The sequence below is a fragment of the Octopus bimaculoides genome, chromosome 22, assembly GCF_001194135.2.
Source record: "Octopus bimaculoides isolate UCB-OBI-ISO-001 chromosome 22, ASM119413v2, whole genome shotgun sequence".
Lineage (NCBI taxonomy): Eukaryota > Metazoa > Mollusca > Cephalopoda > Octopoda > Octopodidae > Octopus > Octopus bimaculoides.
The window spans coordinates 4,229-14,730 of NC_069002.1; the positions used below are offsets into that span (position 1 = coordinate 4,229).

Sequence of the window (10,502 nt, forward strand, 5' to 3'; positions counted from 1 at the left end):
CTTCGAGCGGAATTCGGACGTACGTGCGTTCGTTTGGCTTCCCTCTGCACCGTTCGAGCGGAATTCGAACGTACGTGCGTCCGTTCGGCTTCCCTCTGCACCGTTCGTTGTTCCTTTCATTCGTTCGTACGTACGTACGTTGTTTCGTTTGCTCGATCGTTCTTTCGTTCGTTCGTTTTCTTTCGTTTGTTTGTTTCGTTCGATCGTTCGTTCGTTTGTTACGTTCTTCCGTACTTACGTTCGATCGTTCGTACGTACGTTGTTATGTAGGTACGTACGTACGTTCGTTTGTTCGTTCGTACATACGTACGTACGTTCGTCCCTTCGATCGTTCGTTCTTTCTTTCGTTTGATTGTTCGTTCGTACGTACTTTCTTACGTTCGTTCTTTCCTTTGTTCGTACGTACTTACTTACGTACGTACATTCATTTTTTCGTTTGTTCCTAACGTACGTTCGTTCGTTCTTTCGGACGTACGTACGTTCGTTCGTACTTTCTTTCGGACGTACGTACGTTCTTTCGTACGTACGTATGTTCCTTCGTTCGGTCGTTCGTACGTATGTTCGTTGGTTCGTTCTTACGTACGTTCATTCCTTCGTACGCACGTACGTTCGTTCTTTCGGACATACGTACGTATGTTCATTTGCGTGTTCGTTCATTCGTTGGTTTGTTCAATTGTTCTTTCGTTCGTTCGTTCGTTAAATCATTCGTACGTACGTTCGTCCGTTTCTTTGTTCGTTCGTTCATTTTTTCCATCGTTCGTTCGTTCGTAAGTACGTACTTACGCACAGTTACCTACGTACATTCGCTGCTCGTTCGTTAGTTCTTTCGTTTGTATGTACGTACTACGTACTTTCATTCTTTAGGCCGTTCGTTTGTTTGTACGTACGTGCGTTCAATCGTTCTTTGTTCGTTCGTACGTACGTACGCTTGTTTGTTTGTTAGTACGTACGTACATTTATTCTGTAATTCGTTCCTTCGATTTTTCTTTCGTTCATTCCTTCGTTAATTCTTACGTACGTACGTTCATTCGTTGTATCGTTCTATCATTGGTTCATTCGTACGTATGTACGTTCGTTCGTACGCACATACGTTCGTCCTTTCATTCATTCGTACATACGTTCATTTGTTCGTTCGTACATATGTACGTTCATTTATTCGTTCGTTCGTTTGTCTGTTCTTACGTACGTTCGTTCGTCTCTTATTGTTTCATTCGTTCGTACATTAGTTCGTTCGTTTTTATTTACGTACGTTCTTTCGTTAGTTCGTACCTACTTACGTACGTTCGTTCATTCTGTCTTTCGTTCGTATTTACGTAGGTACGTACGTACTTACGTATATTCATTCGTTCGTTTCTTTCTTCCGTACGTACGTTCTTTCGTATGTAGGTTCGTTTGTTCGTCTCTTCTTTCGTTCGTACGTATGTTCGTTCTTTCATTCGTTCGTTTGTACTTACGTAGGTTCGTACGTACGTTTGTTCATACTTTCCTTTGTTCGTTCGTTGTTCTGTACGTATGTTCGTCCGTTCCTACGTACGTACTTTCATTAATTCGTTCGTTCGTTCATTCGTAATGACGTTCGTACTTACGTAAGTACGTACGTTCTTTCTTTCGTTTGTTCGTTCGTACTTACGTACGTACCTTCGTTCGTTCGAACTTGCGTACATACGTTCGTTCTTTCGTACGTACGTTCATTTAATCGTTCGTTCATTCTTACCTATGTACGTACGTTCGTTCCTTAATTTCGGTCGTTCGTTCGTTTGTTTGTTTGATCTTTCTTTCGTAGGTACCTACGTTGGGACGTACGTTCGTTCGTTCATTTGTACGTAGGTACGTTCGTAAGCACGTAGTTCATTCTTTCGTTCGTTTGTTTTATGTACGTACCTTCGTTCGTTTGCTCATTCGTACGTACGCACATACGTTCGTTCGTTAATACGTGTGTACCTACGTTCGTTCGTTCATTCGTACTTACGTACGTACATACGTTCGTTCGTACGTACGTTAATACGTACGTTCGTTCGTTCGGTCGTTGTTACGTACGTACGTACGTTCTTTCTTTCTTTCTTTCGTTCGTTCGTACGTACTTAATTTCGTTCATACTTTCCAGTTTTTTTTCCAGGAATCTAAAAAAAAAAAGTAAATAAATAAAACCTTTCTCATCGCTTAGAGCCCCAAATCAGCTGATGAAAGGGGTCTATAACCAAAGGAATTCCCAACCATGACCACAATAGCTTCTTTTTAAAGATATGACAGTTATATGATTGAAAAGCCTGCTACATAACAAAATAAAATAAATGAAAAATGTATGAGAGCCCAGTGAAATGTTGAGTGGTAGATATATTCATCACCTGGTCCTTGTAGTCCTTGGTCTGAATGCTTGCAATTCAGACCAAGGGCTCTGGTGTCTCCTTTTTCACAGATTAGATCAAATTTCAAGATCCTGCAAAAGAAATGTCTTGCTTGCTGCTCTTCCTCCTCTACATAGTTCTTAAAAAAGTGTCCCCTTTTTAAGACACTATGATCTGATTTGAGATTGATATCGCTACTACTACTAGCAGGTTAAGCAACCATGAAGATACTTCCTTGCTAGTTTGTAGTTGCAGTTTCAAGTTTGCCATGACTGAGCAAAACCTAAGAGCACAGACATATTCACAGTGCCTTCCTTTATTTCTTCTTACGATGATAGGATATGTTTCAATCTTTGAGCTACCATATCTCTATCAAAAATGTTATCTTTGTTTCATTTAATTTTTAAAATAATGAATCTAAAATGTCACTATTGTGCTGGTGCCTGGAACATAATTTTAACATGAAATTTCGATGGCAAATCACTTTAAAACAGGACATTTATATCATAGAATCAAGAGCAGTCTCAGATGGGTTGGGATCAAAAGAGATTTGGCTACTAATTTTAGCAGCGCATCTTGTTCCTTCGTTTCTCCATATTGTTAGGATGCTGAAAGACACTTTAGAGAACATCTATGACAATGATTAATTATAAAAGAATTGAAATAAAATACTCAGAAAGGCAAGTAAATTTTAATATCATTCCAATCAGTTTGGAATTTACTCAATAAAGAAACACAAAAACTGTTTCCTTATATGGTCAAGTTTGTCAATTTCGCACATAGCAAAGTTTCAACATCAGAACAAAAACAAAACAAAAAATAACTATTAATAAAAACAAAGCATTTAGTGACAAGACATAAGGAAACATTGATGACTTATGTGAAAAGCATGCCAGTTCATAGTATAAATTAATGAAATCTTCAGGGTACTTTGTTCTGATATCAGTTGATTTCAGGGGGAAATGCTATAGACCTCCTTTCCCAGAACCGGGATAGTATTAGTTCTTTACGGAATGAATGAGAAAACCAATTAGAAAAATAAGCAGAATTTTCCTAAATAGAGCAAGATTTTGACACTGGCATTGGAGAGTTGAGTGAGAAAGATAGTAATATGTTCTTGTGTAGAATTACAAGGAAAGGAAGAGAAGAAATTATCTGGTAAACTATGGAGGCCAATGTATCTAATAGAGTTGAAATAAAATCTTAATATTCAAACAATTTTCAACTTTAATCTTAAATTTTGAAAATTTATTTTACTATTTTATTAAAACTGTCGATTATATTTGCATCATTAATAAAACTGGTAAGTCACCTTAATTTGCAAAGATAATATAAACATTAATTTAAAACATTAACAACATGCTCTACTGGAAAGCTTGCCATGATTTCGGTTGAGGAGAGGGAGTTCGGCTTTTACCCCGATGAAGGTCAACAAGATCAGCAAAGAGGTCAGTTGAGCCGGGTCTTTGAGTTGTATCAACTTCAATTGTACGTTGTTGACTGATGTGACTATAATCTCTTGTATTTGCTGATTTACATCTGAGTTGTGGAGAAGATGAAGTAGAAGAAGGATGAAGAGGGGCTAGGAAAAAAGGAGAAGTGGGGACAGCTGAAACAGAGGATCGAGAGGTCAATGTAGGGGGAACAGTTGAAATACAATTGTAAGAGGTCTTTTTATGAAAGTCCCAATCTCGCAACAATTCTTCTTCATCAGAGGGCACTGCCTTTGAAGATTCTGCTTGACTGGAGTTAACCTCCACAGCATCAGGATTGGTAAGAGGGTCAAACATTGAAGTAGGGTCACTGGATTTCACCCTATCAGCTCTATTGTCAACAACCTCAGGGGGCTCTGAAGTAATATTAAGGGAATTTTGCTTGGCACGACGGAATGCTGGTGTTCGGGAAATAGATGTACCACCTACTTTTCGTCGAAAATTTATTTTTTCAGGGGGTCCTTCTAAAGCTATTGTTGTTGAAGCAGCCTCTGGTCCAGCCAGAGAGGGGCTTTGTAAATTATCTTGAAAGGGGTCAAATGAAATACTTTCCTCAAATTTCATAAAATCTGAATCTGCCCTTTTCCCTCGAGGTGGTAACATGGGAGCAAAGTCATCTTGAAAAAATGCTACAGTACTTGCAACTGCCTTAGCAGAGGGCCGAGGAGGAACTGCAGGAGCCTTTGGTGCACTACTGTTAACTGTGGTACTGCTCACATCATGCTCCTTCTCTTGAATGTTGTCTTTTGTTGCAGTGACATTAGAAGATGGTTGAGGATAGAGATGAGGAGGAGGAGGAGGACTATGATTTATGTCTGGAGGCTTTTTCTCAGGAGAATCAAAAGATTGCCATTGGTCAATGCTCCCAACAGGAGCAGATTCTTCCATTGAGAACAAAGTGGTATTTGATGGAGATGACCATTGTCGACTGACTGTAGTAGGTAAGGATTTTTTCCCAGCACTGGGTAACTCCACTGATTCATCAATTGTGGTCAGGTCCAAATATGAAAATTGGGCTCCTTCCGATGGAGTACCACTTCCACTGTCAAGTGATGACAAATCACTTTCTTCTCTCTGGAAACAAAGAGGAAAATGAAAAAAAAAAAAAAAAGAATGATGAAACTAAAGAAATATATATAACAACAAAAAGAAATTGGTGTTTTAAGTTATTTCTGTCTTTGAAGAGGAACTATTGACTAAAAACTGATAATTGAAAAAAATTGTGCTGACATATTTAATGCTGGAAACAGCAAAAAGTTAACTGGAAATAATAATATAAAATTAGTCAATGATTAATATCGTTTTCACTGATCTGACAAGTACAAGAGATGACTCTCTTCAGTCTTATTCTGACCTCGTCAGCAAAGTAAGACTTTATCATGTTTGCTGAAGTAGTGATATTAAGAATCACCAAATAGTTGTTGATGTAAGACACCAGAATTGTTGAGAGATTTAATAATTCAAAATATTATTGATATGGTTGGGGAGGTGGATGCTCTGTCAAAACATTGTCATTATTTTATAGTCATAACAATGAAAGATTCTTTTATTGATCAACTATTGTTTGAGGCTGACACTTTCCAACTGATTGGAGACAAGAATTAGTTTTCAACACAAAATCGGAAATAAAACCATTTTAACTTCTTGATATTAAGATTACACAGGTTAAATGGGACCCAAACAAATCTAAAACAAAGGAGCTGTAATCAACCATGTCCCAATTTCAGACCCAGATTTTTTTTTTTTTTTATCTCTCCTTCATGTACTTATTCCAGAGACTGAAGCAATCACTGCACATATCAAAACAATTTTATATTTACCTCTATACCCTTAGATAACACACAAATCCTACAAAACTGTGGGGTTCCTTGTATGAATGAAATTCCATAACATATCTGATTTTAATATCAATCTTTCATGTTTTATGAGAAATGGCTGGAAAGGGGGTACATATAGACTATATGGAGTCCAATTATATGGTTTTGGCTGGCATACCAGGAGTGTCCAGAACCTCAAAATCACTGCAAATAAGAAGCCAGACTATTACTGATGACATTTTCTGACAGGTGATGTAATATGCACAACACAAATGAACATTTGTTTTTAACTACAAACTACATTCCAGAGACTAGTTGTCTTTCTCTTCGGTGACAGAAAATACTTCACTCTGAAAAGCTTGCAGACTCTCAAATAATAAAAATAAAACTTCCTCAGGTATGGGCTACTACCACTAACTGTTCCCATATCTGATATGGTGTCGTCACTGCTATGCAAACAGTATAGACTGTATCCAAAAGAAAGCCAGCAGGTTGGCAAATGACTCCCATCATCACACTACAAACATCAGATGGAGTCCACAGATATGTTTTCTCCTCTCTCTACTTTTTCTCCCACCACCAACACTGCTGCTTCTATTCCTCAGAGCTAGCTAGTTGCATATTACTTCCACCCATGCCTTCCTACCTCTCGTCTGCATATTGCATCTTCCCACTCAGGGGCCCACACAAGTCCAAAACCACTATGTTTAATTCTTCCAATCTACTTTTACCTGCTTCAGTTATTAGACTGTCTTGAAGAATTTTTAGTCGAATATATCAACCCCAGTACTTATTTTTTCAAAACCTGGTACATATTCTATCAGTTCTTTTGCCAAACCACTAAGTTATAGAGATGTAAACACAACAACACCAGTTGTCAAACAGTGGTAGGTGGGGACAATCACAGAAACAGAAGTACATCTCTATAGATATAAAAGAGAGATTCTGTCTGTTTGTGTTTTTATGTCCTCCAAAATGAAAGTAAATGGTTCAAGGGAAACTATTATGCTTCTTCTTATCTTATATCTTATTTATATATATCATCATCGTTTAACATCCGCTTTCCATGCTAGCATGGGTTGGACGATTTGACTGAGGACTGGTGAACCAGATGGCTACGCCAGGCTCCAATCTGATCTGGCAGAGTTTCTACAGCTGGATGCCCTTCCTAACGCCAACCACTCCGAGAGTGTAGTGGGTTCTTTTACGTGCCACCGGCATGAAGGCCAGTCAGGCGGTACTGGCAATGGCCACGCTCAAAATGGTGTATTTTATCTGCCACCCACCCGCACAAGAGCCAGTCCAGGGGCACTGGCAACGACTTCGCTCGAAAGTCCTTACACATGCCACGGGCACAAGTGCCAGAAAGGCGACGCTGGGCACAGGTGCCATCAAGGTCTTCGCAAGCTGAGTTTCGTGTCCAATGAAGGAGACAACGTTGGCATGGGTGCCAGTCATCGAATTTAGTTCGGTTTCGGTTTCACTTGCCTCAACAGGTCTTCGCAAGCGGAATTTAGTGTCCAATGAAGGAAAGGTACGCATAAGTGGGCTGGCTACACCCCTGGCAGAGGCCTTAGATTTAGGTCTCACTTGGCTTGCCGGGTCTTCTCATGCACAGCATATTTGCAAAGGTCTCGGCCAGAAGTCATCACCTCGATGAGGCCCAATGTTCAAAGGTCTTGCCTCACCACCTCATCCCAGGTCTTCCTGGGCCTACCTCTTCTACGGGTTCCCTCAACTGCTAGGGTGTGGCACTTTTTCACGCAGCTATCCTCGTCCATTCTCGCCACATGTCCATACCAGCGCAAGAGAGATTCTGTGTTTGTTTGTTCGTCCACCAAAATGAAAGTATGGTTCAAGGAAAGTATATATATATATATGAGAGAGAGAGAGAGAGAGAAATTCTGTCCATCAGTGTGTTTGTTTGTCCACCAAAACGAAAGTAAATGGTTCAAGGGAAGCTATTGCGCTTTTTCTATATCTATAATGCTATTGCCTGATATGTCTCAACAAAAATTATGCAATGATACAACACTAATTGTGCGCAACTGCATTGAGGCAAATATTCACACTGGTTGTAGTAAAGGTGACACCGTCGTTGTTCCTTGCATACCTGTTATACACATACCTTGTGTGTATTTGGTAGAGAGAAACTGAAATAAGCCCAGCATGTATATACGTATATACTAGCAGTTATACCCATCATATTACTGCTAGTGTCCCATTCCAATTTAAGCCGTTAGTTTCCTATCCCACTTTCTTTTGCCATGAGCATTAATAAAACACAGGGCCCAACACTAAAAGTCGGTGGATAGCAACTTGAAGAACAAACAGAAGTTCATATATGAAATCCATCTTTTTTCTACTTCAATTATTACATGTTTTTCTCTTATATAATACACACGTACAGAACAAGTAAACCTAAATTTGTAGTCATAGTTTTACTCTGGTTCGGATTCGAAATTGAATCTTTCAATTCTCCTTGGGAATATGGCCTATTCAAATGTCAAAAGAAACTGTGACAAATGGGTCTCCCACTTCACCTGTGGCCTTCTCAGTGCCATCGCACAGTCACCTGGATTCCATACAGCTATTCTATATGATATACCTATTCTTCCAGCTTCATTTACGTTCAGACTGAATCTTTTAATTCTCCTTTGGCATACTGCTTATTCAAACGTCAAAAGGAATAGTGACAAATGGATCTTCCTTTTCAACACCATTGCAGTAACCTGGATTCCGTAAAGCTATTCTTCTATATGATATGCCCATTTTTCTAACTTCTTGGCCTGAGAAACAGTAAAAGTAATTACCCGATCAACGTTGGGTATTACTGCTAGTGTATACATATATACATGATGGGCTTAATTCAGTTTCTGTCTACCAACTCCACACACAAGGCCTTGTTCAGCCCAAGGTAACATGCAGTGGAACTGAACGTCAAAATATGTGGTTGGGAAGAGAGCTTCTTTCTATACAGTCATGCCTGCGCCTATGTACGTAAAAATTAAAAGTTGACACAAGGTTATGAGCTAATTAAGCCATAGCATAATCCCATTTTTGAAGCATTTAAGTGATAGAATACATGATACCCTACTAGAGGAGATGCCAGTCCATTGTAGACTTAACCCTTTACCTACTCCACACCAGTTGCTGCTAGGACTTGTTTTCAGCTGGGTGGATAGCAGCAACATGAAATAAAGTGCCAAAAAGCTCAGAAACTCAACAAGCCAGTCAGTTAGGGAACTGAACTCACAATTTTGCAATTCTTAGCCAAACAACCATAACACCAAGTGAGGTACAGGATATGATGAAGGTCATTACCACTTGAGTAAATCGTTAAAACAAAAACTTTATTTAAAAACCAATTTGATTCCTGATAATGGCTCTTTACCTTTTTACAAAGAGATTTTCTTGTTTAAATTTCTAAAGAATATGGCATTGCAGGAAGTGATCAAAGTGTTTGTTTAAAGTAAAGTTGACTTACAGGATGAGTGATTTCTTCAAGACTAACAGACTTGCGGATGGCATTCTGAATATCAGGATCGTCCAGAAGGTTAATGCCAACCCTCTGGCTGCGTAACAAGTCAAAGTCATCAGATGTCTTGTCTTCAACATTGATTAGCCGATAATGTTTAGAACGGCTGAGGAAGAAGAGAAGAGGAGCAATAAGAGTAAATAAAATATATACAAAGACTTGTAACATTGGCACAAAGTCACAAATTGTTGGAAGGGGTTTAGTCAGTTCTATCAACTTCTGTATTTGTCATAGATTTTATTGAATTGATTATGAAAAGAAGAAAAACAAAGTTAGGATCGATGGGAATAACCTAGCCACAAGGCCAGAAAGGTTTAGTTAGCTAACATTAGAATTTCAATGACACTTTATCTACCATAGAGGTTGAAAGGCTATGCTGACATAGGCGAGGTTTCAACTCAGAATGTAAAAGAGTTGAAACAGACACAAAGCATTGTACTGCTAACCCATCACCCTTTTAATAACAATTTCTAATTTACATGCAAGGCTAGTAATTTCAAGGGAGAGGATGAGCTGAATTACACTTACTCCAGTACTTAACTGGTAGTCTCTTTTACTGACTCTAAAAGTATGAAAGGCAAAAAAGCTTGAACAAATATTGTAAGGCATTTTGTCCTCCAATGCTTAAATATTCTGCCAATAGAAACTAAAGAGACAACAAATACTGCAAACCTTTCCTTTCAAAGCTCTAACAATTCTATCAATTTGCTTCCTAATAATAATAATTATAATGGTTTAAAATTTTGGGGGAGGGGATTGATTATATTGACCCATGCACAACTGGTACTTATTTTATTGACCCAGAAATGATGAAAGGCAGTCAACCTCAGTAACATGTGAATTCAAAATATGAAATCAGAAGAAATGCCCAAAACATTTTGTTTGATGTAGCACCAATTGAGCCACTGTTTAGGAGTGGCACTTCTTCACACAGCTCTCCTCATCCATCCATAGTACACGACCATACCAATGCAAACGTCTCTCTTGCATGCCACATCCGATGCTTCCTATGTCCAACATTTCTCTCAGGGCACTTACACTCTGTCGTGTGTGTACACTGACATTACACATCCAGCGGATCATGCTAGCTTCATTTCTTTTGAGCCTATGCATGTCCTCTGCAGTCATGGCCCATGTTTCACTCCAGTGAAGCATGGCTGTTTGCACACATGCATCATACAATCTACCTTTCACTCTGAGCGAGAGGCCCTTTGTCACCAGTCCCTACTGGTTAGAAAGCTTTCTGAGCTTTGCCCAAGCTATTCTTATTCTAGTGGTAACATTCTCTGAGCATCTACCCCCCCCCCCC

The 10,502-nt window shown here is 39.0% G+C and overlaps 1 protein-coding gene across 1 annotated transcript in view; it reads right to left on the reverse strand.

Annotated features, from left to right (window-relative positions):
- Positions 1-3,020: 3,020 nt before the first annotated feature.
- Positions 3,021-10,502, reverse strand: part of LOC106881781 (DENN domain-containing protein 1A) — a 109,919-nt gene continuing 102,437 nt past the window's right edge. Inside the window, exons 23-24 of the mRNA XM_052975831.1 lie at positions 9,143-9,299; positions 3,021-4,912 (exon numbers count right to left, since the gene is read on the reverse strand). Of these exons, the coding sequence (XP_052831791.1) occupies positions 3,710-4,912; positions 9,143-9,299 (1,360 nt within the window). The 3' untranslated portion in view covers positions 3,021-3,709. The remainder of the gene's footprint in view (positions 4,913-9,142; positions 9,300-10,502) is intronic.